The following is a 27,202-nucleotide window of genomic DNA, read 5'->3' as shown; positions in this document are numbered from 1 at the left end:
TCAAAGGAAAAATGAAATCTCATCCACCCACTCCACCTCACAAATAGTGTGTAAATCACAATAGCATTTTTGTGTGTGTAAAACAGAGTTGCTAGAGGGCCAAACTCGAGCTGTGGGTGAGGAGCACATTGAATGGGAGAGAGAAGAAAGTCCTGCGCCACTTGTGCTTCTTGTTGGATGCAAGCCAACACCTACAGATCAGTGTGTTTAGATCCAGGTCTGCCCCCATCAAGAACAAAGTGGAGGAGTCCAACTTCGTTGCTTAAAAGCAAAAACGACACAGGGTCCCCTGCCCTTGGTTCTGTGCCCCAGAAGTATTTTCCTCATAGCTAGGTCCACGTCCAGTACTGCTGATGAAAAAAAAAAATCAGAATACAGGTTACAGGGATACACACTGTGGGCAAGGGATCTATACTTCATCTACATGGGAAAAAATAATAATAAGAATACAGGTTACAGGGCAAGGGATCTATACTTCATCTACATGCATACCCCCCTTTTCTTATTTAAATCAGACACACACACCCCACACACACTTGCTACATGGTTGAGAACATCTACTTGTTTAATCACATTTGTCTGCGGCTGTCACCTCTAGTTTGACCCACAAGCACCTTCTGGGATACCACTCAGGCTATTGTGGGTGAGAAAAACTTTGCTCACACCTGGCTTTTTATGGCTTCAGATTGAGGAGTTTTAAGAAGTTGTACTTGGTTTAACAGCATTTGATTGCATCCTGCCACTCTGCCCTCAGTTAACTATGTATCCTTCTCGCAGTGGTGCAAGGACCTTGCCACTGGACGTAGCTGCATGGACACTACCCATGAAGCAGTCATCCACTATTTTGTGAATTTTAACTTGAAACTTTGGGGAAAAGGCACTGTTGTTCTTGGACTGATGTGATCATCCTCTGTCTAGCACTGCAAACACATCTTCCAGATTCAATGCCCTGTTTATACATATTATGCTCCTAACCTACTCTTTTGTTGAACAGTCTTGCATACAGCTCCCAGGTAGCTTCCCATGTAGGCAACTTACCGGAATGAGTAAAACCTGCCCAGTTTCAGCAGAAAAACTACATTGTGGGCTTTGAAACCATTTCTTGAAGATGTATCACTCAAGATCATGGGTGCAACCATCCTTAGAGAAAGGCTTCCACACTATAGCAGCATGTTCATCCCCTTATATTATCCATAGAGACGGGATACAATACATCTAACCTTTACTGTGGACATGATGCCCTTCAGTAACTAATTTAACTATGGAGGTCTATTTAACTTTGGAGGTCTATATACCAGAAAAGGTTGCCAGTTTCAGATCTCACTAAACCTTATGTCACTCCACGGCAACGTTATGAAGCAAATGAAGTTGGCAGGGCTCGGGATGGAATATTTTGAAGGAGACTTTCACGACCACAGACATGCATATGTACACGTGTATACAGGAAAATTATTGCAGTCCAGCAAAAAACCTTCCATTTCTGCTTTTTGAAATGCAAGTTAAACATTCATCTTGAGTACCATTTCCAAAAGTGGTGGAATGCGCAGCAAAAAGAAAAAGGGACAAAGCATTTTCCTAGCAAGTCATAAAAGTGCTTTATTTTATAAAGCCTTAGTCATGTTTGGAGTGTGTTTTTATAACTAGGCAATACAGTGTGGATCTTCCTCTCACCCCTCTCCCCGAACAGTTTCATCCAACAGTCATGAGTGACAAGCGACTGTTACAGACAGGAAAATGAAGGCTTTGTAGTTAAGCTCATAAAAAGCATACGCTACTTGGGTACAATGGAATATTTATTCTTTTTTTTATGTATGTGTACCTCATTGTTTCCCAGTGGTGTCCTTTGCAGTCTCATCATATCTTAAGTAGCCACTGTGTATTGTAAGAAATTAAAAAAAAAACACATTCACATGGTGCCAGAGATAAATGGGGTGTGCACATATGGGGAAAGGAATTAAAAAACAAAAACAAAACAGAAGTCAAACCACAATTGTCAACTTAAATACATAAGAGTTTGAATTGTACACATGTAACAGTACAGTTAACATCACTAGAAGGATAACAAAACCGTGTTAAAAAAAATTCGTACAGAGTAATTAGGATGGTAATTCCTTTGGCCGCATACAGTAGCAAGATCAGCTGCTAGTTTTTCAGCGCTCTATGAAGTCAAACACTACAGACATGATACAAATTGCAGCCTTAACAGCGCTGGCATTAAGTTATTGGAGAAGGCAACCTGGCACTCCAGGGCTAAGTTATACCTTACAAGGGGAGAATATGATCTCTTTTTTTTCTGAGTTGCTCGTAAATGTTGAAACAGAATTGTAAAAAGGCACAATTTTAGCACAGTGTATAAGTAGAGAATATATATATATATATATAAGCATTTCTAATTCTGTCCTTTTAGTAACTTGGAACCTGTTCCCCAAAATTGATTATTATTAAAAGCTTTTAAACAGGTTACTTACAAGGTGACAGCACACTTTTAGGCAATGAATTATACAACAGAATTTGGAGAAACACAAAGCAAGTTATTAAGGAAATGGGATAAAAAGCCCACCTAATACACTTAAAAATAATCTGTCACCGTTTATTGTAAAAGGTTTTCTATCATGGAGGTGGGTGAAAAATTCACTTTAGTACATTTACTGCGTGTTACACTTCAAGATATTACTTCATCTGCACTGCAAAATAACTTTACATGTAAACTTTGTATTCACATACTGTGCACAAACTCAAAAGCATCCCTGTTTTCCTATTAATGTAAACAGTAAAAATTTAGGGCTTTAAAAAAAGGAATTTTTTTTAAAAATAAAATATTATAACAGCACAATGTAAGCATTTAAAAGGTCCTAGTTTTGATCAGTCACAGGTGAATAGGCTTCCTATCCTTTTATTTATGTGGCGGAAAATGATGCTACTTGTTGCCCCCAAATGAGACAACTAATCTTAAAAATGTACTTGATTTCCTTTTTAGCACAATCAGTTCCTACATGATAAATATAGTGTCGATCTCCACATGGTATGACAATGGTCTATCCCTAAACCCCGCCCCCCCGGCAATACTTTTACCTTTGTTAAAAAAATCAAAACAAAACCCACACAGAGTATGATTATGCCATTAGGTCTTGGTAAAACTAGAGACATACCTCTGAGTTGCTGGAAGACTGTTCCCTGTCATGACGGGCCAATTAAAAAACGAGAGAGAAGACCAAAAATGCAAAGATGCCAAAAGCAGAGCTTCCAGCACATGGAGCTTACAATGTTGCCGCTATTCTTAAAGAGTGCCAACATGCAGGGCTGTTTTAAGTGGAGCATTCGCCGTAAGATCATCACCACCACCAATACTGACTTGCACCTTTCCATTCAAAACAGAAACTGATCCACAGTTTACAGTTTGATGTCAATATTGTGGGACTTAACATGCATGTCCTTTTTTCCTTACCCTCCAATCCTTGGGCCATTCGTTCCATCTCAGCTAGGATCTGGAGTGCTGCAGTTGCAATACACCAAGTAAAATGCTGATCTATGTTATTAATTAGTTAATTTATATTTGTAGGGGGTTTTGCACACACGCACACACACACACACACACGCATACACCCACACCCACACACCAGAAATAGCTAGAACTATGCTGAGCATATCTGGCAGCTGTTAAAGCGAATATTTCACCCCAGTCAGTCATCATGGCCAGCAGATGTAAACCAAGGGGGCCGCCTTCTGCAAGATAGCACTTGAGAGTTCCTTTTTAAAAGAAGCTTTTGTCCCTTACACACTTGCAGCCATTGCTGCTGTTCCCAGACCTTATATCTGTCCAATGAAACATGGTAGGTTACGTCAAAATGTTGGCAATAAAGTCCAAGAACCGCTTTGAATACTGTTCAGGGTTAACTGTGGAAATCTCTGCACCTGCCTAAAAGCAAGAATAAAAAGAGAGAAAAGGAAAGCAGTTTACATCTGAGACAACAGAAAGCTGTGGTGTCTTAGAGACAAACACAACTTGGATAAAGTTCATAAAAATATAGTCACTGAACACCATTCTCCAAATGGTAGATTTTGCAACTTTACAAAAGCCGAGGAGATTTACACATCCCTTTAGAAAATTGTTCCCAGGGACACATGAGCTAGTGGGTACGTCTCATGAAGCTGCTTCATAAGAAACCAGACCATTGGTCTATCAGGGCTCACCAAGGTCTCAGGTAGAGGTCTTGTGCATTACCTGTTACCTGATCTGTTTCTAAATGGAGATGCAAGGGACTAAACTTGGGACCACCTTGGAATTTCTTTTAAAAAGATTTTATTACGTTTATACAATTAATTACAGAGTAACCATACTTTATACATATCAGAAACCCATAAAGAATAACTTTAGTATATTCTGGAATACTTTATACACTGCAGAATCGATTTCCACACACTGAGCAATTCAAATTTTTCATTTAGTAAAATTGTTAATCATGTAAAATAGATCTTTAGAATGCTCCAACCATTTCCTCTTACTTGGGACTTTCTGTATGCAGAAGCTAGTGCTTTATTACTGAGCCACAATGCCTTGCTAGTGCCTGGTACTCCTCAAATATACCCATCCACTGACCCAAGTCCCTTGCATGTGCCTCCTCCTACAATATTCATAATCATCTGTGTTAGAGCCACAGATAACTGTAGAGTTAACCAATGAGTATAATGAAAGCACAGAGTTTCACATGTATGAATTCCCCTTGGATGTCTTTGATGTGGTTAGAAGCTTTCACTGTCTTCTTTCTCCATGGGTTGTACCATTCTATTTTCTCCTCCTCTCATGTCAATCATGGTTTGCATCCACTTCTGGTCATTAACTCTATTAACTCTATCCTCAGTTCAATTTCTCCCCCTTTCTGATTTCAGGAAACCTGCACCATCTTAATAGCAGACAAAAGGGAAGCTGTCTCCCCAAACTTCAGCAGAATCCCTAGTAGGTATATATAGCCATAAAGTTGCAGCTGATTTATGGCAACGCCATAGGGTTTTCAAGGCAAGAGACATTCAAAGGTGGTTTGCTATTGCCTGCCTGTGTAGCAACCCTGGACTTGCTTCCCAATCTCTCATCCAAGTACTAACTAGGCTGACCCAGCTTAGCTTTCAAGACCTGATGAGATTGGGCTAGCTTGGGCTATTCAGGTCAAGGCAGATATATAATACACAATATTAAATCCACATGGCTCCATTCCCACCCCATACATTATATTCAAGAGAGGGCAACCTGAGGTGGAAGTAGAAATCTGTGGACATTTCAAGTATAGCTTTTAAAAAAAAAAGGTGGGAAGGAAACACCCTTTTCCACATAACTATGAACAGATCCACAGATTAGGCTGAACTTGTCAAGTGGTTCCAAGAATGCTTTGTAAACAAATACTTCATCATCCATACTCTCTTATGTAAAGGATTCAAATATCATTAAGAAATTGCACCCAATTATATTTCCGCAACATAAGCAACAATACAAATCACCAGACTATTTGTAAAGCTTCTTTCAGAGATTAGTGACAGGGAGAAAGTAGATGAAGCCAGTCCCCTAAGCAGGCAATTCTACGTTAGAGCACCAAACTGCTAAGACCCAAAGAGAATGACAGGGCTGAAACATGCTGCTGAAGTGATACTCACGCCATGTTTGACGGTTTTTGCAGCATGAGCAGCTTTCTTTTTTGCATCATAGTGAGTAAGAATATCAATGATGGCCATAAAGTAAACTTCCTTTCTAGGTGCATCTACACAAAAGAAAGACATTTGCAAAAAAATAAAGTCACACTTTATGGACAGGAAATCAACCAACTGATGGAAGGAACTTGGACTAACAAAGGCAACAAGAAAGTGTTAGAGGTTGATGGCCTTCACCCTCTAACAGCAGGGCAGTTTTCAAAACTTCCAATTTATAAAAGGGCTTATGGCAGATCTACAACCTTTCCCCTCATAAACAGTAGAAAGCTTGAAGATTCTTATGTAACTAGGGAAATACAGGAAGATAAAGAAGTACTTCTAGGTCAAGATAAGTGGCCAGCTATGGGCCACTATAAACGTAGACTGGAAAGCATGACCATGTAGATTTGATTTAAATTACAAAGATAATTTTAAGCCATTAAAAAGCCCAGAAAGCCAAACTAACCATCAGGAGTGCATGTTCCTTCTGTATTTGAGATAAAGCTTCATCTGCCACTTTGGCAATAGTGGTAACTTTTGCTTGTGAGCTTATGCTAGGTTCACATGTAACACAGTAATTTAGTTTTATATATATAAGTTTTTATGCTGATTTTCCACTCAGTTCAGGGTCTTCAAGGCAGCAAACAAAACTTTAGAACAAATTGTAAAATGCACACAGCACACGCACACACCTAGAAAATAGACATATACACATAAACGGGAACAAGCACGGATAAGAGGTCACTGGGGTGTGTGTGGGGGGGAGGTAGTTGTGAATTTCCTGCATTGTGCAGGGGGTTGGACTAGATGACCCTGGAGGTACCTTCCAACTCTATGATTCTGTGAGGGCCGGTAAGGGAACACCAAACAAATTAGAAAAGTCTTCACTGGCTGGCAGAAGACAATTGGGAGAGGGGGATGACTCTTACTAGGGAGGGAAGTCCCTAAGTTTTGTGCCATAACTGAGAAAGCTAGTTCTTGGGTAGACAAACATCTTTCCTCAGATGGCAGAGGTGCCCGAAGTAAGTAAGTGGTGGTTAGAAAAGAAGCCTGGAATTGAACTTCAAGTTGTCAAAGAAGTGTAAAGACAGAGTGTAACATCCAACCTGCTTTTCTGCTGCTGAAAAAGGGAGGACTACTTGACTACTCCAAAAGGCTATGGCTGGGGATCATGGGACCTGTGTATACAAGAACTGTATGGCTTGGGGGCATTGCAGTACAGAGGAGAGTGAAAATGTTGGCTAGATCCAACCTGCAATTAGCTATGAAATTGTTTGAAAAGAACACTGATGTTCAGTAGGCAGATCTTGCAAAGCAAACAGTAGTTCTTCCATAGGATTAACAAATTACCTCTTCACAGTACTGTAAATGGCAAAAAGTGGAATAATAGCAATTTGTGTTAACAGTAAATGGTTGTTCTGTGTTCGTGGACATCAAAATATACTAAAATACCAAAGCCACACATTTGGAATCCTCCATTTAATTTCAGTTATGTAAAGAAAAAAAGAGGGAGGGTAAGAAAATCCAACATTAATATGTGACAGACATTAACATATTGTTTGACTTTCTGTGGTTTGATTTTTTTACAAAAGTTCAGAGATTCTGTTGCAAGAATCTATGTGTTTTCTATTTCTAAATATTTATAGCAAAACTACTTACTTTCATGGCATTTTATTCCATAAACATCAATAGTTGGATCAAATTCTCCTGGAGCCAAAGGCTGTGAGCTGTTAAGTGTATTTCCTGGACTATCAGGAGGGGTTCCAGTAGGGTGAGCTCCATCACTTTCCCCGTCATCTTCATCATTCTCTTCACATTCGACCTCCTCCTGTTCTGCCCTTTCAACATCATGAATTCCAACCAGCAAACTGTAATCCATGAGTTTTAACTGCGCAAGGAACTAGAGGGTAGTAAAGGACAGTGTCAATTACTATGGAGAAGATTAAAAAAATCCAAAATCCAATTAGGAAAAGGTAGGGGTTCTTTTCTTTATGGAAGTTTACTTTTGACCACAACCAGCTTGGATAGGTGAAAACCAAAGTGAGATTTAATGCAAAATTTGGGGGATCCTTCAAGAGTGTCACACACAGAAAACACATTTGGCTGTGAAAGAAAAAACAGGGCAAATTTTCCTCAGTGTTCTGAAATTACAAGCTCTTCATCTGTAATAGCTAGAAATTTGGGGAAATAGTGCAGAAAAAGAATCAAGTTTCTTGACTACTCCTAAAAATATACCTGGCACCCAAATGCCAGTAAAATGCAAAACTTGAATTTCTCATGCTTCAGTCTGATTTGGATCCTACAACTCGCTTTAGCAAAGACAGATTCTACCACACCCTTCCACCAATTCTTCCTCCAAAGGAGAAAAGGATTCCCACCAGCAGAGTCTTCCTCCACTGGTACAGTCATATTTGCCATCTTGTTCTTTTAGTGATTTCTCTTTATGGCCCATCTTGGGAAAGGAACTGGCTTCCACTTTTGGAAGTTCAAGCATGTTGTTAACCTGTTTGATAATGCTGTAGTCCACTACTACAGTTCTGGTTTCATAGAACAGCTTGTTAAATCCTTGACAAAGAACTCTTATCTTATCCAAGTGCCCAGAAAAGGTAGATTTTTATTAAAAAAAACACAATTTCACCAGTAGCTGCACTTTGCATACCCTGTACAATCATGGCTCTCTGAAATGCTCAAGTCTCTGTCAAATGAGGGACGAACAAAATGGGAAAGGTTTTGATGAGTAAATTTAAGAGTCTGAAATTTCCCACCATGCTAAAATATAATTTTGGCAGTGTTGAAGGAAATAAAATGGAACAGTGAGACAGGAGTGTTCTTCTTGAACCAACCGATGCTGTCCTAGTCTCTCTTGGAGATCTGTACTGCACTTAAATATTTGTAGATTGAAGTTAACCTTGAACATGTTGTGGAAGCTCAACTTCTGCAACCCCCCCCCCCACTCCCTTCAGTCACTGTCTAGGGGCCTCTTGCAGGTGCCTGGCCCCAGGATGGCTCAGTCAGCTGTCACCAGAGGAAGGGCCATTTCAGTTGTGGACCCTGCCCTGTGGAATGCACTCTCAGATGACACCTGTGCCCTGCCGGACTTGTTTAGTTTTCATGCAAAGCTGCATTATTTAGGTTGGCCTTTGGAGGGTAACTACGTGTTTGAGCTGTTTTAATAGTGGTATGGTGATAGCCACATATTTTAATATTTTAATGTTAACATTTTATATTTGTTTTAATGTTGTTTTTACCTTATTGGTTTTACTGTTGTAAGTCACCACGAGACCCTTCAGGTGAGTGGCAACTAAAAATCTAATAAATAAACAAAAATAAAATAAACTTTTATTTTGTGCCAATATTATGGTAGGCTGCTACATGGACTGTGTGCAATCAGATATCCGAAATTACCTAGTAAGTTTTAGGGGTGTGCATTTGGTAAAGCCGAACTGAAAAAAAACCCTCAAAAAAACCTTTTCCGGCATTTTTCGGGTATTTGGCATACCGAATCAGGTCCCCTTTTTGGGGGAGATACATCTTCCTGCCCTTTTCTCATCCCTCTAGGAAACAATGGAGGATTGGGGGCACCTTCTTCGGATGCCCCTAAAGTTGGACCCCCTGGTCCAATCTTTTCCAAACTTGGGGAGTCTTTTAGGGAGAGGCTCCAGCAGCTACAGTACATATTTGGTGCCTCTACCTCAAACCCCCTCCCCCTCAGCCCCCTGAATACTTGTTAGAAGATTTTTGCCATTGACTACAGTGGCATACAGTAGGATATAATGAAGCCGAAATTTTTCAGATACCAATAGAATACCGATATTGGTATTCGGGAATCCCAAAAAAATTTCAGCTTTATTATACCCGAATCTGGGTGGGGGGGGGGTTTCCCCCTGCACACCCCTAGTAAGTTTCAGAGTGGAAATACTCAATCTGAAACCAAACAGGGAATCTGGGGCACTGTTTCGGTTTGGAGGTATCTGAATAAACACCACTTATACTGGAGATCTCTGAATGCACTTCAGGCCAGAATTTCCAGACAAGACCTGCCCTAGAGTAAGAAAGCACCTTGTCAAACACAAGGGACTCAAGTCAGTGGTTACAGCTTTGCATACTGTCAAGCACCACTGAAAAAATGTCACATTTCCCCTTGCTCTTATGGGGTAGCATGCAAAAGTGAGAACTTGTGCAACCCTCCACATAAGGAAAATGTTATTTTCTCTGCAAGAGAGACAGAAAAGTTTCCTTAGAAATGTGATTATCTCCATGCAGCATGCAAAGGTACTCATAAAACAAGTTCTCCGGATAAGGGATTAAGTGCAGACTTTGGGTAGAAATGTAAATAGGGAGCCAGAAGGGGTGGGAACAACTGGAATGATCCTTGATGGCTTTGCTCTTGATCCCCAAAATGCAGAAGGAGGCAACCAAGAAGATCAAGGGATTAAGCACCTTTCCTATGAGGGCATGAAGAGTCTAGGCCTTTTCATTTTAGAAGAGAAAAAAGGTGACATAGGGGGGACATAACAGAAGCTTATAAAATTATGCATGGCATGGGGAAAATGGATACAGAGAACCTCTTCTCTCTCCCAACAGAACTTCAGGGCACCCAATGAAGTTGATGGGAAACAGTTTCAGGGAAGACAAAAGGAAATACTACTTTATTCAATGAGCAATTAAATTGTGGAATTAACTGCCAGGGGTCATAGTGATGGCAAAAGCATAGATGGCTTTAAAAGGTTCATGGAGGAGGGGTTCATCGATGGCTACCAGCCACTGTGACTAAAGTCAACCTCCACATCTAGAGGCAGTAACCCTCTTAATACCAGTGCTAGGAGGCAACATCAAGAGAAGACCTTGGCCACTATGCCCTCTTTTTATCTTCCAGGGCAACTGGTTGGCCACTGCATGAAACCAAATGCTGGTCTAGATGGACCAGTGGTTTGATTCAGCAGGGTTGTTCTCATATTTATAACCACAACTTCTGCCAGGGCTTATGCATGATTGCAGAAACTGATGATACAGATGCACTTTGGAGTGTAAAGACATGGGCCCCCAGGGAGAATCTGCAAAAATGAGACTTGAAGGTCTCAGCTCAAAACCAATCCTGTACCTCATCCAGACAAATGCATTTTTACTAAGTTTGACTGTCTGCAAAGAAGCAGCAATAATTTGGGCATAGTACGGTTCAACAGGTGGATTTTGAGGAAGACACTTGTAAAGTGAAAGCAGATTGACAAGTCAGCACAAACAAGAGGTTTCCCATCATGTAACTGAACCGCAATCTCAAAAGAAGGTAGACGGGTGCAGTGGTATGTTGAAACCCTGTTACAGGACACATTTTGATATATATTATATATATATATTAGAAACTGCCTTGAGATTGACATGAGGGCATGTTGATTAGTCGTGTCCCAGCTGTGTACAGCTGGTAGCTAGACTGTGAATAATCAAGCAGGGTTCTCAAGATAAAAGGAGGCCAGAATTTTCAGAAGAGACTGCCCCTAGAGGAAGAAAGCAAGGCTGTGATCTGAAGAATTGTAATGTTCTTGAAAATGTAGTCAGACTTAAGTAGGCTAGACAAGTATAAACGCTACTCATTCTTTGGAGCAAAAGCATCTCTGCTGAACTGCTTAACTGAAACCCCTTACCCAGAAGAAAAGAAAAGAAAAGAAAAGAAAATATAAACAAGATAAAGCAACACCAAGACTTGATTCTGGCTTTCCATTATCAGCATGAGATGTCGAGCCACTTCACAATAATTGCCTGCATACCGCATGAAATTTAAAACTGCAGCAATGCTGTAGAAACCACTCTGAACACAATGACACAAGCAACCTTCTAAGAGCCTGACATATGTAAACAGCGGAAATACAATTTGACCAATATTTCAGAGACAAATCAAGTGTTTTATGGTGCATTTCTGAACTGTTACACTTTGATATGAGTATCAAGAATGTCCAAGTATTTAAGAACACAGCATCCAGCACTCTCAAAACAATTTTACACCTAATGGCAGAGCCCTGGAATTCCTCTTCTCCCACTTAAAAGGCAACACAGGGACCAGCCATATATTTTAACTAGACTCATCAGGAATATAACTAGGTAATTCAACATTTCATCAATCAGAATCAAAACAGTTGACATTCAATGATCTGCAATTGAGACCTGATGCCACCTTATGTTTAGCACAGATGGGCATGCAACCTTAGGTCTAATGATTGGGGGGGGGGGGAATTGGAGTAACAGATTGAATTATGTCCTGGAGAAGACATGTGGAAAACAAGCCTCAAAAACAAGGCTAGAAGGTCAAATGTCTTCTCTTTTTTTTCTCAGGACAATTTCAGGTATGTCGAGAGATGTACGCCTACCTCTTCTAAGAAATAAGCCAAGCTTAGTGCTCCCCTTATGAAAGCAGGTAAGTCTAATAACCTCTAATACCCTTTTAATACAGAATATTTATGTGGCTCTCATATTATTTGGATACCAGTGAAAAACCAAAACAAAATTATCAATTATGGAATTTTGATCCTTACCAAAGCAAACAATTTACAGATTGGTCACTATTAAGCCTTTAAACATTTTTGTCCAAAGCATCTTGCACAATTCAAGTATCTGTGAAGCATGAATTAAGTGTCACTGTGACAGGTATTACTACAGATTTGCAAATGCTTATCCTGTTCCTGCTAAAAGTGCCATACTTCAGTGTCCAACAAACAGCAATCTTACTTCAACATCCTTTTTAAGCTTTTCAAGAAACATCTTTTTGTTGGCTTCATCAATATGAATCTTCTGACCATTGTTAATGAAGTCGTTGTCTTTGAAGGTTGGCAGTTCTTTGGCCTAAGACAAGAGACAAAAGCTAGCATGTAAGAATCATTTCGAAACACACACACACAAAAATATGTCTGGTTAAACAGGCACCGCTTGATTGTAGCGGAAATGAAGTCGGACTCATCAAAAATGCAAAGTGACCGCCACAAGAGGGCATTAATAAGCTATGACAAAGGGGTGCACCATAATGAATAGAGTTTGACTCAGCACTCAAAGAAACATCTGTATCATATTTTCCTCCTACACGTTAACAGTACCCTAATTGGCTTTCATGATTGATTTGCTTACATTAAGCCAATTAGAGAACTCACAGCAAGAAAATAAAGAAAACATTGTGCTGCTTGATCTGTATTTTTTAAAAATCATTTTATTTATCTCCTTGCCAATACTTGTTGCAAAGTACAAGCTCCTATTTGTCAGAAGTCTAAAATAGAAATAAAGCTCTGACGACTAAGCTACCTCATTGACAGCAGCTGGTCTGAAGCGGTTTTACAGCAACCTAGTTCCAACAACAGTCCTGTCAAGATAGGCTAGCTAGCACTGAAACATGCACATAGATATAACATTGAAACTGGCAAATAAGCAACAGCTCTCTTCAATGTGGCTGCTGTCACAAATTTAATGTGGAGGGCGTGGGATTAGCGAACGTGGCAGGATTCAGACTGGTGCCATTTAGTAGGCTGGCTGGAAGAAGGGCTTTGGTTGTGTGTGTGTGGGGGTTGGTCTACCTCTTGTTGGATAAGAGACTAAAGAATTCATTTGGTTAGCAAGTTCTCTCTTGCGTAAGAAGTCAGGGAAATAATGACAATAACAATAATAATAGTTGGATTGATATCCCACCCTTCACTCTGAGTCTCAAGCAGCTTACAATCTCCTTCCCTTCCTCTCCCCACAACAGACACCCTGTGAGGTAAGTGGGGCTGAGTGAGCGCTGAGAGAACTGCTCCTGAGAGAACAGCTCTGAGAGAACTGTGACTGACCTAAGGTCACCTAGGTGGCTGCATATGGAGGAGTGGGGAATCAAACCCAGTTCTCCAGATTAGAGTCCACTGCTCTTAATCACTACACCAAACTCTTTATGTCACAGCAAATGAGGTAGTTAGGGAGCTTCCCCACACTGTTCCTACCAGCAGTGGCAACACAAACCAAACAGGTTATGAAGAAGAGATGTTTTCTGTTGTAGGAGATTTACAACAGTTTCATCAAGAGTGTCCTGTCAAGCCCTGACCTGGATAGCCCAGACAAGCCTGATGTCATCATATCTCATAAGCCAAGCAGGGCCAGCCCTGCCAAGTACTTGGAAGGGAGTCCTCCAAGGAACACCAGGGCTGGGACACAGAGGCAGGCAATAGCAAGCCACCTCTCTGAAATGTCCAAGCCAGAAATCAACCATGACTTCCAGGCGTGCACACAAACACACACACACACACACAAATACACAGAAAAGAGAGTGCAGTAATTTAGTGCACTGGACTAGCTAGGATCTAGGAGACCTAAGGTTGAATGTCTGCTGTGCCATGGAAGCTCACTGGGTGACCTTGCGCCAGTCACACACCCTCAGCCTAACCTATCTCATGGTGTTGCTGCAAGGATAAAAGACAGGAGCGATGCATGCTGCTTTGGGTTCCAAAGACAGGATATAACTGAAGTACATAAATGTCACTATGACAAAGATGCGTCTACATTTCATACTTTATTTGCGTCAGGCTAAAGTGACAACAGTTTCTTGCCCACTTCATTAAGAATGTATTCTCTTGTTCGCTTTTGCAGGGTGGAAACGTTAACTGAAAGCCACTTCCTGTTGTAGGAGACAAGATGATTGATTTTATTGGAGACTCCCTGAGCATGATCTAGTACTTGGATTGCAATGATCTAGACCCTGTAGCACCTGGCTCACTGGCAACAGGCTTAGAACACCAGAAGAGCTATAATTACACATATGCTACAACGAAGAGAACGGGACAACTATGAGAGACAGGTGGCAGGTGCATACCATACTATCCTTGTCCATGGTAAAGTCATCCAAGGCAAGAGTAAGAGCAACAAGTCACTATATAATTGCAGAGGAGTGGCCATGTTAGTCTGTTGCAGCACAAATAAACAGGGGTCCTGTGGCATTTGAAAGACTAGCACGGTTTTATTCTTGCATAAGCTTTTATAGACTAGGACTCCAGTCTATGAAAGTTGATGCTAGAATAAAAAGTCTGCTAGTCTTTAAGGAGCCTCAAGTCCATCACTATATAAATTCAGGAAAGAGAAGGCAAAACACTAGCTGTCAGAACTCAGCAGCTGTTGAAATCTACTGCTCTTTTGTAAAAAATTCAATGCCTCTTCAAGTAAGTTTCAGTACTTGTTGGCATAAAGCAATTCCATTATTGTTGCCATTAAGCCATGCCATTATTGTTGAAATATTATCCAGGGCAAAAATCATACAACTCTAGGTTGGGCTGGTTCTAAAGGACTATGAGCAGAAGGAAAATGGTGACTGAGGTTCCAGGGGCAAGCTCATAGAGCTTCACCAGTGTTACAAATTCCGCAGTGTGCATGCTTGCTTGCAGAAGCTCTTCCTCAAGTAGATCATCACCCATGGGTTTTGCTTGACTTCTCTTGCACAATGCTCTAGAATACACTGCGAAAAGGATCTTCTGGGGGCAACTGCCTTTCAAGTATAGAAGGGCAGCATCTAAATGTTTTATTTAAGAAGTCAAAAGGTAAGCGGAAGCTGGTAGTGACAGATATTTTACAACACTCCTTCAAAATGCTAAGTTGTGTTTCTTTGTAATAGATAAAATAAACCAGACAAACTGCATGCTGGGTGTTATCTTCCAGTACTGGCAAGAGGATCCCTAAGTATGTGCGGACCTTTGGTTTGCAGTTAAGGTCTCTCCCAAGATGTGTACAGGGTATGAAGCTATGGCACAATGATGCAGGATAGCCATTATTCTGGTATTTTTTTCAAAAAGCTGAAGTTCGATACCTAAGGAAGTATAACTTTGGCATACCTTTTCCTTGTCACTGGCTTCTCTTGCTACTGTAGAACCCTGAAACAGAAAAGCTGTATCTGTAATGTGCAATCCAACAGGGAAACTAATATTTAAAGGGAAAACTGCTATTCAGTGTGGAATTACTACATCAGATCCACAAGCAGTTCTTTTCACATACCAAAAAGTTACACAAGATCATTCAGATTATATCAGCATAAATGAATAATTCCCACACGATTCTACATTAGAAAAGCAACCTGATGATTGTAATAAAAATCATCTTATTAAAAAAGAAAAAATCAATCAAGACATCTTAGTGAGTAGTTCTATGAAACAAAGAACATTTAACTGTGGAGATTTGGATTTTCGGCATCTTACTGTTATCAGTTTAATTTTTACTACAGATTCTGGTAAAATAATCTTCAAGCCCTAGTCTGTAAAGGGACTGGCAGCAAAGCCAACCATACCTACATATTGCAATTACAGAGTAGTCTGTCTAGGGATAACTGGCAACGTACACACCAAGGAACATGAATTTATTCACTACATTGGCAAGGATCCAAAGAGGTGCTCAGGCTGATGAAACCCCCCGATTCCCCCTCCCCCACTATGAAAACTAGTCAAAGGAATACTTGGGGATATGGATTTTGGCTCTTTTGTTAAATGTTTCAGTGGTACCTATGGAAACTATCCTGTTTTCCTTCATGCTGTTGCATAGTAAAGATTAACATACAAACAAATGATCAAAACAGCACTTCTGCTAATGTGCTCAGTGACATCAGTGATGGGCATGAACCAGAAAAATTGAGGTTTGTTTCAGTTCATGGTCTGGGGGGGCCACACAGACCATGAAACTTTACAAGCCTTCCCGTTCGTGCACGAGTGAAGTCCAATCTGTGAGTTCACCTGGAAGTGGGTGAACTTACCACTTGGACTTCACTCATGCATGAACCGCCAACACAAACCATATGTACCTCCGTGAAAAACATGGAGGTTCGTTGTGGGCATGATCGCATGACCCTCAGCTCATGAACCATGAACCAGGCGATTTTTGGCTCAAACTTAGGTTTGTGCCCACCCCTATCAGTGATTTAATTTGTGCAGCTTCTAAATTTAATCTACCCACCTGTAAAGTATAAACTCCTTGCTATTATCTCCATCACCAACAAAAAAACCCACAGGAATCTCACATGAGCTAATACTGAATGTTAACACTTCACTCTCCCTTGCTTTCTTCCTCAGTTACAGTGGGAAAACTAGCCCTTCTTTCTCTTTTTTCCTTTCTCAGCAGCCACCTATGTGCTCCAGGAGCTTGGTGGCAACCACAAGACAAATGACTTTCTTTGTGAAAGTAAGCGTCTTGTGTTATGGGATTTACATCCAGTAAGTCTGTTCATTCATTCCATTTGCACCCTGTCTTTCTTCCACAACAGAAACTTCTGAACTGATTCCAGATAGTAGTTAAAGGAAATCTTTAAGGACCCAGAGTCCAAACCAATCAGGCAGCACTGAACAAAACCCTGACATATGTAGCAAGGGACACCGAGTTTTGTCTTCTCTGAATCTTTCTCCCTTCTTCCTGGTAATATCTAGCCTAATGCTACTATGCATTGTGCGTTTCCTTGGCCTCTATCTACCAATTATGAGAGGGTGGGGAAGCTCCCAGCACAGTGATGGAAGCAGGTCTACTGCACTGTCCAGTTCCACCCACAGAAATATTAGAGGCCACTGTTTTCTCCCTGTCAAATATTTGCAGGGCAGACAAGGTTGGATCCTATCACTCTCTCACACTAAGCTGGACCCTGAGATTTGCTTCCACAAAGTTTTATTTCCACATGAAAAGACTTCCTCTATAACAGAAAGGTTTCCTCTGTCCTGAGTTTTCCTCCAAGACGGACTTTCTTCAGAGTCGCAGGATCCAATCCAATGCATTTTCATCAACAAATCAGGGCATTCTGTGCCTGCAAGGTGAGTTTCAATATTGCTAGTCATCTTCACAAAATGCTTGTTTTCAGAAGGGTTTTTAAAACTGCATTTTGAAAGGGAGTCATTGAGAAGAACAGCTTGGAATCTCATCCCAAAGTAGTAACTAGTGGGGGAAGGATGAGACAGCTAGCACTGACAACATCTATATTTTTACCATCTGACCAGTTTCTTGGTTTTTGTTGTAAAATGGATTCAAACACCAGCTTGCATTTGTTAATGCGAGACTGCAGTAAGTGAGAAATGTTTCATTTCAAATAAATATATATAGTTAAAATTGTAGACTAGGAGACACAGTATTTATATAGAAACTGTACATTCTGCCTCTCCAGAGACAAAGTGGCTTACGAAGTAAAAACAATACCATAAAATCATAAAAACAACCACCATAAAATTTTTAAAGAAAGCCATAAAACAACTGTAAACAGTGATGTTTGGGAGTATTAGTATCAACAGCAGGTGGAGGAGCCGTCAGGCAGTAATTCTGTTGACTCCAGAACCTTGGTGCCGTCATTCACAATGATGAACTAGGACAATAAACACACACTATTCTGTTTTGTTTGGGGGCTACAACATTTTATTATATAGCTTATATTCTGGTTCCTGATATTTCAGGTTCCACTTTACAGTTACATTTACAGTTACATTTAAGTCTTTCACAGAAAAAGCGTGTTTTTTTTTTTAATGAAAACCAGATGTGAAAGTGTACAATATATTTTCTTCTGCTGACATAGCATCTGTCAGCTGGTTAAAATAAGGTACACTGAGGGATAGTCTGTCTTGAGAACTGCCTGTCTGAAAGAGAGGCCGGACAGCCTCCAATTGAGATGCCTTTAACTTCATCACATTCCTTCTTGTAAGGAAGGACATGGATAGACCGTCAGTTATGAGAAATTAAATTTATCTGGCTCAGGTTAAACAGACATTTGCATAGTGTGGCTTTCCAATCCCACCCATTCCCCAACTGTAACTGAACTTATTTTAATAAACAAAAGAATCGCCATTAAAGAACCAGAGCACCATGGGGGGACCTGCCTTAACGTGTTAAAGCTGTTCTGTTGGTAATCAAAAAGAAATCTGCAAGCAGAATAAGTTGTAGCAGCCATCAGAATGCATTAAGGATGCAATAGAGTCTCTGCATTTTCCCCTCAAATGGCTTCTACTGCATCCCTCAATTAACACTTATCTACTTTTAGCTAGCATACTTCTGCTAAGCCACTTCCTTTACAACACATGATGCAGCTTACATTATCTTATTTCCATAAAAGGCATTTTGAGGGTAAATAAGCCACAAATTCTATTTTAGTAATCACAGGTTAACAGAATGGTTTGCTAGATGTTAAAATACTGCAGTAGCTGGAACTTAAATAAGTCTGGTGGTTTCCACACAGGGACATGTTTGGGTGGATTACTTGTTGCTGGTATAGTCTTCTTGCCTAGCCCCTCCCCCCCCAAGAGCCACCACCACCACTTGAGCCACCAAGGCTTTTGCAATTCAAAAAAAAGTCCCTAGAATAATGTAGCAACAGAACATTATCCCCATATCTGTACTAGGTTCTCTGAGTTTCCAGCTTTCATTAAAGAGAAAGTCTCTACTCCTTCCATTGTATAGATATAAGGAGAAAGGCATATATCTGCAACAGAAGGGGCTAGAGACTTTTTTCCTAAATGAAAGCCATGAATTTAGGCAACCAGGTATGCATACTGGTATAATGTTATCAATATAGTGATACTCTAGAGCTTTTTTTTTTTAAAGCCCCCCTGGAGGCAGAGGGGAAATGGCTGCCAAAGGAAGAGTGTTAGGGAAAATGACTGCCATGCTGGTGGGAAAATCTGAATTTTCCCAGCCATGATACTCTAGAGCTTTTTTTTTTTAAGCCCCACTGGAGGCAGAGGGGAAATGGCTGCCACAGGAAGAGTGTTAGGGAAAATGACTGCCACGCTGGTGGGAAAATCTGAATTTTCCCAGCCATACAGCAAGTATCCAGGCTTTACTATGATTTTCCCCAAAACTTCAGAACAAACCAGGTTTGAGAAAGACTGAAGAAAAGATAATAAAACCCCGGGAGATGCACAAATGCACCACAATGCTGTAGGAAAGCAAGAACAAAATCTACTTCCCAGCAGTATTGAGCTCGGGGCAGATAACCTGTGCTGAAACGGCCTTACTTTCCCCCACAAAACTGCATCACTTTCCCCAAAAAACTATTCTAACCACTGCACTACTCATATTTTAAAAGATGCTGCTTACCTTTAAATCATATTTTCTATAAACAGATAAGCGATGGCTGAATACATTTCTTGTGACAATCATATATACTTCAACTCCATCAACAGTAAGCCGGTACATGCCCAAAAACTGGGGAAGAAGCGTGTTCCCGTGACACTCCACTATATACTAGAGAGAAACAGAGAGACAGATAACATATTAGACTTTTTATACCTACCTGATACATAGTGTAGGACATCTGTTGTGCAGATGCACAAAAATGACAGATAAAAAGAATACAAGATTCAGGTACTTCATATCACTAGGAGAAGATATAAAGAGGCTTCTATAGCCCCCTCATTCTTTCACTGTTATTGGCCATACTGCATAAAATGAGAAGGCTCTTCAACACAGAGATGAAATAAATGCAGAAACATAATTTTCAATTTAATTTGGAATTTCTTCAGGTTGGCTTGCCAACCCGTTTTTTTCTCATGGACATTTCAGACTCCACATAACCTACCAAATTCCCTTCTCTGCTAGTTCTCACCTCAAATCTGCACCTCATGATTACACAGTTCACTTCCAGCAGGCAGAAACTATGTACTTTCACTTCTAAGATCTCAGCATTGCCTCACAAAAAAGGATGTCCGCCTTGGAGCCTGCCACCTGCAGATATATGGGAGCTATCAAAATAGGTATCATGCCCTAGTCAGTGCACAGAATGCAAGATTTTGGCTGGTTTTCACTCAACATAGATGAGTTCTTAACATATTAATCCAAGCATTCTTAATATTTATTTTAAGATAACACAAAGACAAATTATATCAGGACTTTTATGGGCCCCAGAAGAGTACATGCAGATAGCAGACATCTGACTTCCCCTTTCAGCAACATCCCCCTGCAAATCCCTCTCTCAAAAGTCAGGGGCCTTCCAGAATCCCATGAGCTGCAAAGAAATACACCCCCCCCCCAGTGATGCCACCTCTCTGAAACTCTAGGCACGACTATGGCACAAGAGTTATTTCCATGTACACTCAGACCAAAGGGAGCTTACCAATATAGCTTCATAAAGGATCACAGTGAATATTCCACTTCCTATTGTCCTCCAGTAAGTCTTAAGCAGAATTACCCAGGATCCTACTGCTGATGAAGACGCAAGAACATGAACAAAATTTACTGAATGATAAAGGGCGATGTTGTCCTTGCTGGCAGGGTAGCCACAGCTATAAACTGCAACCTTTAGAATCTGATGTATTAGGACAGCTACTTTAGTTACTACAGAACAAGTTCATGAAACAGGGCACTACATCCCTATACACATAAATGCAAAACTGAAAGCCAGGGTGGTGTGCCGTGGAGGCTCGCTGAGTGACCTTAGGCCGGTCACACTTTCTCAGCCTAACCTACCTTACAAGGTTGTTGTGAGAATAAAATGGAGAAGAAGCGAATGATGTAAGCTGCTATGGGTCCCCAATGGGAAGAAAGGCAGGGGCATAAATGAAATAAAAATTACACATTATTATAAATCAGGTTACACTGGGCATCATAATAGTGTATCTTGTGTAGAAGAAGCACCAATTAAAGACAATATTTCCTGTTCAGGAATCGTAGAAAATCCTAAAATCAACAGGGTAATAGCTAAATAGCTATACAAGGGAGAAAGTATGGAAACAGACTAGAAGAGGATTTAGTCTCATAGGACATGCGACACAATAACATTTATTTGAATGTCATTTGATGTAATATCTCTGAAGCATCTGCTACTCTTGATAGAGAACTTTGTGTTTTATCCATTAATGGGTCAAGGTTAGATCAAAGTAATTGTTGCTCACAAAAAGGGGGCTCCAATTAATCCCATAAGTATGCTTATAGTACTCAATAACTCGCTTTGCTGATTCTCTTTATTGTATGAAGAGCAGTATTAAAGAGCCCTTTAGTTTGATCTAAGCATCTATCCTAAACGACAACTGACACAGTAACTAGGTTTTCAAGGTTTTATTGAGAATTCAATAGGTTAATCACCTCAGAATCTCCCCCCCTTCGCAGTCTGGTGTACCAACCTGCCAGAGTAGGTGAGGCAGGTATATTCACTCACTAAATGTAGGAAAGCATGCAAAGCAGTTTTATCCCAGAATTTGGTGGATGGTGATTTCCCACTGCAGATCTGGCTGTGAGTTTTGCTTATGCCATGTGTTTTAATTCTTGTGTGTGGGGGTTGTTGCAGCACAAATAAACAGGGGTCCTGTGGCATTTGAAAGACTAGCACGGTTTTATTCTTGCATAAGCTTTTATAGACTAGGACTCCAGTCTATGAAAGTTGATGCTAGAATAAAAAGTCTGCTAGTCTTTAAGGAGCCTCAAGTCCATCACTATATAAATTCAGGAAAGAGAAGACAAAACACTAGCTGTCAGAACTCAGCAGCTGTTGAAATCTACTGCCCTTTTGTAAAAAATTCAATGCCTCTTCAAGTAAGTTTCAGTACTTGTTGGCATAAAGCAATTCCATTATTGTTGCCATTAAGCCATGCCATTATTGTTGAAATATTATCCAGGGCAAAAATCATACAACTCTAGGTTGGGCTGGTTCTAAAGGACTATGAGCAGAAGGAAAATGGTGACTGAGGTTCCAGGGGCAAGCTCATAGAGCTTCACCAGTGTTACAAATTCCGTAGTGTGCATGCTTGCTTGCAGAAGCTCTTCCTCAAGTAGATCATCACCCGTGGGTTTTGCCTGACTTCTCTTGCACAATGCTCTAGAATACACTGCGATAAGGATCTTCTGGGGGCGACTGCCTTTCAAGTATAGAAGGGCAGCATCTAAATGTTTTATTTAAGAAGTCAAAAGGGAATCGGAAGCTGGTAGTGACAGATATTTTTCAACACTGCTTCAAAATGCTAAGTTGTGTTTCTTTGTAATAGATAAAATAAACCAGACAAACTGCATGCTGGGTGTTATCTTCCAGTACTGGCAAGAGGATCCCTAAGTATGTGCGGACCTTTGGTTTGCAGTTAAGGTCTCTCCCAAGATGTGTACAGGGTATGAAGCTATGGCACAATGATGCAGGATAGCCATTATTCTGGTATTTTTTTCAAAAAGCTGAAGTTCGATACCTAAGGAAGTATAACTTTGGCATACCTTTTCCTTGTCACTGGCTTCTCTTGCTACTGTAGAACCCTGAAACAGAAAAGCTGTATCTGTAATGTGCAATCCAACAGGGAAACTAATATTTAAAGGGAAAACTGCTATTCAGTGTGGAATTACTACATCAGATCCACAAGCAGTTCTTTTCACATACCAAAAAGTTACACAAGATCATTCAGATTATATCAGCATAAATGAATAATTCCCACACGATTCTACATTAGAAAAGCAACCTGATGATTGTAATAAAAATCATCTTATTAAAAAAGAAAAAATCAATCAAGACATCTTAGTGAGTAGTTCTATGAAACAAAGGGCACAAGAACATTTAACTGTGGAGATTTGGATTTTTGGCATCTTACTGTTATCACTTTAATTTTTACTACAGATTCTGGTAAAATAATCTTCAAGCCCTAGTCTGTAAAGGGACTGGCAGCAAAGCCAACCATACCTACATATTGCAATTACAGAGTAGTCTGTCTAGGGATAACTGGCAACGTACACACCAAGGAACATGAATTTATTCACTACATTGGCAAGGATCCAAAGAGGTGCTCAGGCTGATGAATTAGCCAGGTGAACGTTTGCTTTCCCCCCCGTGACTCCTTCAATGCCACATCACAAACACTTCTGAAACCCCTAAATTTCCCCTCCCCCACTATGAAAACTAGTCAAAGGAATACTTGGGGATATGGATTTTGGCTCTTTTGTTAAATGTTTCAGTGGTACCTATGGAAACTATCCTGTTTTCCTTCATGCTGTTGCATAGTAAAGATTAACATACAAACAAATGATCAAAACAGCACTTCTGCTAATGTGCTCAGTGACATCAGTGATGGGCATGAACCAGAAAAATTGAGGTTTGTTTCAGTTCATGGTCTGGGGGGGCCACACAGACCATGAAACTTTACAAGCCTTCCCGTTCGTGCACGAGTGAAGTCCAATCTGTGAGTTCACCTGGAAGTGGGTGAACTTACCACTTGGACTTCACTCATGCATGAACCGCCAACACAAACCATATGTACCTCCGTGAAAAACATGGAGGTTCGTTGTGGGCATGATCGCATGGGCTCATTGTGGGCTCATGAACCATGAACCAGGCGATTTTTGGCTCAAACTTAGGTTTGTGCCCACCCCTATCAGTGATTTAATTTGTGCAGCTTCTAAATTTAATCTACCCACCTGTAAAGTATAAACTCCTTGCTACTATCTCCATCACCAACAAAAAAAACCCAGGAATTTCACATGAGTTAATACTGAATGTTTACACTTCACTCTCCCTTCCTTTCTTCCTCAGTCACAGTGGGAAAACTAGCCCTTCTTTGTCTTTTTTCCTTTCTCAGCAGCCACCTATGTGCTCCAGGAGCTTGGTGGCAACTACAAGACAAATGAATTTCTTTGTGAAAGTAAGCGTCTTGTGTTATGGGATTTACATCCAGTAAGTCTGTTCATTCATTCCATTTGCACCCTGTCTTTCTTCCACAACAGAAACTTCTGAACTGATTCCAGATAGTAGTTAAAGGAAATCTTTAAGGACCCAGAGTCCAAACCAATCAGGCAGCACTGAACAAAACCCTGACATATGTAGCAAGGGACACCGAGTTTTGTCTTCTCTGAATCTTTCTCCCTTCTTCCTGGTAATATCTAGCCTAATGCTACTATGCATTGTGCGTTTCCTTGGCCTCTATCTACCAATTATGAGAGGGTGGGGAAGCTCCCAGCACAGTGATGGAAGCAGGTCTACTGCACTGTCCAGGTTCCACCCACAGAAATATTAGAGGCCATTGTTTTCTCCCTGTCAAATATTTGCAGGGCAGACAAGGTTGGATCCCATCACTCTCTCACACTAAGCTGGACCCTGAGATTTGCTTCCACTAAGTTTTATTTCCACATGAAAAGACTTCCTCTATAACAGAAAGGTTTCCTCTGTCCTGAGTTTTCCTCCAAGACGGACTTTCTTCAGAGTCGCAGGATCCAATCCAATGCATTTTCATCAACAAATCAGGGCATTCTGTGCCTGCAAGGTGAGTTTCAATATTGCTAGTCATCTTCACAAAATGCTTGTTTTCAGAAGGGTTTTTAAAACTGCATTTTGAAAGGGAGTCATTGAGAAGAACAGCTTGGAATCTCATCCCAAAGTAGTAACTAGTGGGGGAAGGATGAGACAGCTAGCACTGACAACATCTATATTTTTACCATCTGACCAGTTTCTTGGTTTTTGTTGTAAAATGGATTCAAACACCAGCTTGCATTTGTTAATGCGAGACTGCAGTAAGTGAGAAATGTTTCATTTCAAATAAATATATATAGTTAAAATTGTAGACTAGGAGACACAGTATTTATATAGAAACTGTACATTCTGCCTCTCCAGAGACAAAGTGGCTTACAAAGTAAAAACAATACCATAAAATCATAAAAACAACCACCATAAATTTTTTAAAGAAAGCCATAAAACAACTGTAAACAGTGATGTTTGGGAGTATTAGTATCAAAAGCAGGTGGAGGAGTCGTCAGGCAGTAATTCTGTTGACTCCAGAACCTTGGTGCCGTCATTCACAATGAAGAGCTAGGACAATAAACACACACTATTCTGTTTTGTTTGGGGGCTACAACATTTTATTATATAGCTTATATTCTGGTTCCTGATATTTCAGGTTCCACTTTACAGTTACATTTAAGTCCATCTCAACAAAAGTGTTGTTGTTTTTTTTAATGAAAACCAGATGTGAAAGTGTACAATATATTTTCTTCTGCTGACATAGCATCTGTCAGCTGGTTAAAATAAGGTACACTGAAGGCCAGTCTGTCTTGAGAACTGCCTGTCTGAAAGAGAGGCCGGACAGTCTCCAATTGAGATGCCTTTACCTTCATCACATTCCTTCTTGTAAGGAAGGACATGGATAGACCGTCAGTTATGAGAAATTAAATTTATCTGGCTCAGGTTAAACAGACATTTGCATAGTGTGGCTTTTCAATCCCACCCATTCCCCAACTGTAACTGAACTTATTTTAATAAACAAAAGAATCGCCATTAAAGAACCAGAGCACCATGGGGGGACCTGCCTTAACGTGTTAAAGCTGTTCTGTTGGTAATCAAAAAGAAATCTGCAAGCAGAATAAGTTGTAGCAGCCATCAGAATGCATTAAGGATGCAATAGAGTCTCTGCATTTTCCCCTCAAATGGCTTCTACTGCATCCCTCAATTAACACTTATCTACTTTTAGCTAGCATACTTCTGCTAAGCCACTTCCTTTACAACACATGATGCAGCTTACATTATCTTATTTCCATAAAAGGCATTTTGAGGGTAAATAAGCCACAAATTCTATTTTAGTAATCACAGGTTAACAGAATGGTTTGCTAGATGTTAAAATACTGCAGTAGCTGGAACTTAAATAAGTCTGGTGGTTTCCACACAGGGACATGTTTGGGTGGATTACTTGTTGCTGGTATAGTCTTCTTGCCTAGCCCCTCCCCCCCCAAGAGCCACCACCACCACTTGAGCCACCAAGGCTTTTGCAATTCAAAAAAAAGTCCCTAGAATAATGTAGCAACAGAACATTATCCCCATATCTGTACTAGGTTCTCTGAGTTTCCAGCTTTCATTAAAGAGAAAGTCTCTACTCCTTCCATTGTATAGATATAAGGAGAAAGGCATATATCTGCAACAGAAGGGGCTAGAGACTTTTTTCCTAAATGAAAGCCATGAATTTAGGCAACCAGGTATGCATACTGGTATAATGTTATCAATATAGTGATACTCTAGAGCTTTTTTTTTTTAAAGCCCCCCTGGAGGCAGAGGGGAAATGGCTGCCAAAGGAAGAGTGTTAGGGAAAATGACTGCCATGTGACCAACTGCGTGGAGGTTGTTGGGACCGATCCCGTGTCCCCCTCCGTTGTAGGTAGTTTTCCCTCAGTCCCGCTCATGACTTCGTCAGACTCGGGACGATAGGAAAATAATGAGGGGGGGAGGAATAAACTGTACAGCCGTACAAGTAACACAGAACACAATGGCAGCTTGCTGACACAGAGAAGGTGAGGCAGGTACCTTCACTCACTAAATGTAGGAAAGCATGCAAAGCAGTTTTATCCCAAAATTTGGTGGATGGTGATTTCCCCCTGCAGATCTGGCTGTGAGTTTTGCTTATGCCATGTGTTTTAATTCTTGTGTGTGGGTTGTTGTTTTTTTAGCCTGAATGCTTTTAAATTGGTAACTTGTGATGGTTTCATTGAGCTGTTATGTATGTCCTTGCAACTTGGTTGCTCCACTGTTCCTTGCCTTGGGGAGGAGGTCCAGAGATTGAAGAGCGTGTTGCTACAGTGGCCATACAGAAGCATCAGCATCCTCCTTATGACAAATTCAATAAAGTGCAGGCCAAAGGGA

The 27,202-nt window shown here is 40.5% G+C and overlaps 1 protein-coding gene across 1 annotated transcript in view; it reads right to left on the bottom strand.

The window, feature by feature from the left end:
• Positions 1-3,531: 3,531 nt before the first annotated feature.
• PIP4K2A (phosphatidylinositol-5-phosphate 4-kinase, type II, alpha) overlaps positions 3,532-27,202 on the bottom strand; it is a 75,142-nt gene continuing 51,471 nt past the window's right edge. The window contains exons 6-11 of the mRNA XM_015406958.1: positions 19,717-19,863; positions 15,501-15,539; positions 12,394-12,507; positions 7,336-7,576; positions 5,644-5,747; positions 3,532-3,916 (exon numbers count right to left, since the gene is read on the bottom strand). Coding sequence (XP_015262444.1) covers positions 3,836-3,916; positions 5,644-5,747; positions 7,336-7,576; positions 12,394-12,507; positions 15,501-15,539; positions 19,717-19,863 — 726 coding nt within the window. The 3' untranslated portion in view covers positions 3,532-3,835. The remainder of the gene's footprint in view (positions 3,917-5,643; positions 5,748-7,335; positions 7,577-12,393; positions 12,508-15,500; positions 15,540-19,716; positions 19,864-27,202) is intronic.

This window comes from Gekko japonicus, unplaced genomic scaffold, assembly GCF_001447785.1.
Source record: "Gekko japonicus isolate JY-2015 unplaced genomic scaffold, Gekko_japonicus_V1.1 scaffold1483, whole genome shotgun sequence".
NCBI lineage: Eukaryota > Metazoa > Chordata > Lepidosauria > Squamata > Gekkonidae > Gekko > Gekko japonicus.
This window is presented reverse-complemented; position numbering and strand designations above follow the sequence as displayed.